The sequence below is a fragment of the Heterocephalus glaber genome, unplaced genomic scaffold (assembly GCF_053883595.1).
Source record: "Heterocephalus glaber isolate CG9 unplaced genomic scaffold, H.glaber_assembly_v1.0 deba00000621, whole genome shotgun sequence".
In the NCBI taxonomy this organism is placed as follows: domain Eukaryota; kingdom Metazoa; phylum Chordata; class Mammalia; order Rodentia; family Bathyergidae; genus Heterocephalus; species Heterocephalus glaber.
This window is the reverse complement of record NW_028258153.1, coordinates 30,780,001-30,783,291: the sequence shown is the minus strand read 5'-3', so window position 1 is coordinate 30,783,291 and position 3,291 is coordinate 30,780,001. Positions and strand designations below refer to the sequence as shown.

The window sequence follows — 3,291 nt, the reverse complement described above, 5'->3', positions numbered from 1 at the left end:
CAGCTTCTGATGGGCAGTTCCTGTTTGTGGCCCTGTGCAAGGCCATGGTAGGCCTGAAAAGGCTGAAAAAGGCTCTGTGGGTCACCTAGGCCTAACGAGATTCCCTGCAGACAATGAAGGGTGTGCCCAGAACTGTGATTGTGCCCTGGGATCTGCACCCTCTGACAATGAGACCAGTCCACCCAGGGCACTGCTCCTCACGCCTGACACTGGTCCAGCCCAGGGTCCTTATGGCCTGGGGCCTGGCTTCCCTACCAGCTCAGCTTGTGCCTCCCCACACTGCAGGTTCATGGAGTTTGAGGCTGCTGAAAAGATGGAACATCCCGGGTTGCAGTTGACTGGAGGACTTCCGGGCCAGCCAATTCCAGCCGCACCGAGGCCTGAACCTCCAAGGCCCCCAGTGACTAACATTGTCCAACAACCAGGTAGGGCTTCCCATGTTCCACAGGCAGTCATGGCAGAGGCCGAAGGGGGCAGAGGGAAGCTGATGTCCCACATCTGTTGGGTTTTCAATCGGGATGAAGCATTTGGTTTTGACAGCAGAAAATACCCCAGCGCCTGGGATTCCCCAGCCCTTGGTTTTGAGCAGGGTATTGATTGGCTGGGCAATATCTGAACCCACCATCTGTCCAGGACTTGGGGGCAGGGTGTGGAGAGTATCTGGCATTTTGGTAGTTCCACATGTCCTCCCATGTGACTGTCTCCACATTCCACCTCATGCAGAGTCTCCCCTCATAGGTTCTGAGGTCAGGTTGTCCTGGACTACTCTGGATGACATTAGGTCCCCTGATCACTGCTCTCCCCACTGGGATTGGGGTGTAGCTGGAGGCCCCATCCATACACCACTCCCTTCTCCCATTCTAGTGTGCGTCCCCAGGCAGGCAGACTCAAAGGCACAGGCTGCCTGCCCCCCGGCACCCAAAAGCCAGCAGCCACCTGAGACCAAGGCACCTGATGAGATCCCTCCTGAAGACATGAAGGAATACATGGAGATCATGGCCTGGCTGGAAGAACATCATCTCTTGGTCATTGAGGAGCCTGAGAAAAACCAGGAAGAAAAGCAGGATCAGGAAGACAATGACTTATACCCGGATCTCCTGAGTTACTGTGAGGAGCTATGCTCCCAAGAAGACTTTGTCGACAAGGTGTGCTGGGGCTAGAGCCCTGGGTGTTCTTAAGATTCCAGGAACAGCATCCCAAGCCTTTGGAGTTTAGCCTGATTCCTTAACTACTGAGTTTCTCCCTGTCTCCCTCCCTCTCCCTCTCTCCCTCTCTCTCTCTCTCTCTCTCTCTCTCTGTCTGTGTGGGGGGGTGAGTTTTTGTCTCATTGTGAGTGTATGTGTCTGGGTAAGTGAGTGTAGCTGGTGGTCATGATTAACAACTCCAAAGTGTGGACCAGAATAGGCTGGGCATTGATCCTGCTTCTCTTGGGCTTCCCCTTGGCTTAGAGTTGCTCTTTACCAAGGACATTCACAGTTTCTTCTTCTGATCCAGGTGGAAGACATTATCAACCCCAAGTTCCTGGAAGAAATAGAATCTACAGATGTAGAGACAGATATCATCTTGGCTGTCAGTGAGGTGCTAGAAGAGGAACATGCACTCACTGTTGAGCAGGTAGGCCAAGGGCATGAGGGACACCAGATGGACAAGGGATGGAGGGGCACCAGAGAGACAAGGGCAGGGGCACTAGATTAAGAAGACAAGGGGAGGGAACAACAGGCACAGGAGGGAGAGAGGGGCACCAAGTAGGAGAGGGGAGTATGAGGGGAGAGGGAGACAAGTGATGGAAAGACACCAGGTAGATTTGAAGGAGGGACATCAGGTAGACAGGGGAGGGAAGGGCACCAGGGAGGTCTTCATCAAGATGAAGGGGGGACCCTGCACACCAGGTCCCTGTGACTTTGTCCAGCCCTAACCCAGCCAAGAATTGCTGCCTTCTCGAGAGAGGCTGCACCCAGAGGGGGATGAGCATGGGGACAAGGAGGGAGGAGACCCCAGAGTGAGGAGGGCTGAGGGTGGAGGGCCGAGGGTGCAGGGCTGGAAGGAGGCTCAGCAGGGTGGTCCCAGGGACTTGGCCTCAGTCTCAGAAACTAGGACAGGCGAACCTCCAGAGCCCGCCTCCTGTCCCAGTGCCCTCATTCGCATGCTGTCAGGCCTCCTCATGCCTGGTGCAGGCCCAGCGAGTGCCCATTTCCTCCCACAGCTGGTGGAGAAGCGCCTCCTGGAGTCCAAGACCAAGGGAGGTGTGTGCGGGCCCCCGAGCCAAGGTGCATCCCGATCTGCTGTCCACCGCGGTGCGGAGCCAGACGACTGTGACCCCAAGCGAAGGGTCCACAAGGAGACCCGCCCCGCTCCAAAAGCTTCCCGCGGCCGTAAGAGACGCAGGGCCACCGAGGAAGAGCTGCCCGGGCCTGAGGTTCCTGCTGGCCTGCGCAGGCGACGCCGCCCTGCCCCACGGAGAGCCTCCGGTCCCAGTGCTCTGCCCCAGGACCTGGCACCCCGAGGTGCCCTGGGCTTCGGAGGAGCCTCTCCCACCGGGGTGCCGTGCGAGCCAGCATCCAGCCTGGGTGAGGAGGACGAGGACTTCTCCAGCCTGTCCTTCCTCCTGGCCTCCCCTCGCCAGCTGCTGCCCTGGGCATGGCCCCCGACCCCCGAGCCTGGCGTGGGCCTCCCCTGCCCTGCAGGTCCAGCACGCCAGGCCTCACTCCCCCAGGGAGGCAGCCTCGGCTCCGACCTCCCTCCATCTGCCGGGTCCAAGGAGCGAGTCCTCACGGAGGGCATCGCTCCTGTGGGAAAGGTGTCCTGCCCAGGGCCTTCCTGCCAGGTCTCAGGAGGGCAAGATTTGGCTCAGGGGCTGGTTCCATGCCCGCGGCCTAAGAAGAGAAGGCGTAACAAACTAGGCTCCCAGAAGAGGAGGAAGACCTGCCTCCCATAAGGCTGCTCGGCAGACTCTGGGGTGACTGTCCATCAGGTGGCCCTTGGCAAGATTTCACCCTGGCTGCATCTTGCACCCCACAAGCCAGAGGTCCCTCCTCCCTGAGTTCTGATCCAGCTGCTCTGGGGCATGGAGAGGTGATGGGAGGGGGTGGGTGGGAGGGAGGAGCTGCTGGGGTGGGGGTGGGGCTGTTCTCTGGGGGTGCTGTTTCACAATGTAAATAAAGATGATGGGAAAGTACTCTCAGGGTTGCTGCTCCCGTCTCAGCCTTTGTCTCTCCTGGGGCATGAGGACAGCAAGCAGGGAAGGACCTGGTGAGCGAAGGTCCAGGGTGCACAGGAGCCTGGCCCAGGTCT

The 3,291-nt window shown here is 58.8% G+C and overlaps 1 protein-coding gene across 1 annotated transcript; it reads left to right on the top strand.

Moving 5' to 3' along the window:
• Positions 1–291: 291 nt before the first annotated feature.
• LOC110350481 (NUT family member 2D-like) lies at positions 292–3,053 on the top strand. Its single transcript, XM_021263447.2, has 4 exons — positions 292–425; positions 865–1,145; positions 1,495–1,614; positions 2,204–3,053. The coding sequence occupies exons 1-4, from the start codon at positions 314–316 to the stop codon at positions 2,933–2,935; spliced, it is 1,245 nt and encodes a 414-aa protein (XP_021119106.1). The 5' UTR covers positions 292–313; the 3' UTR covers positions 2,936–3,053.
• Positions 3,054–3,291: the final 238 nt, after the last annotated feature.

Bases quoted from the DNA above. Each gene is read 5' to 3' on its own strand.
- LOC110350481 (XM_021263447.2), top strand. From the start codon at position 314: ATGGAACATCCCGGGTTGCAGTTGACTGGAGGACTTCCGGGCCAGCCA. The intron at 426-864 runs GTAGGGCTTCCC...CTCCCATTCTAG, and splicing joins TAACATTGTCCAACAACCAG to TGTGCGTCCCCAGGCAGGCA. The intron at 1,146-1,494 runs GTGTGCTGGGGC...CTTCTGATCCAG, and splicing joins AAGAAGACTTTGTCGACAAG to GTGGAAGACATTATCAACCC.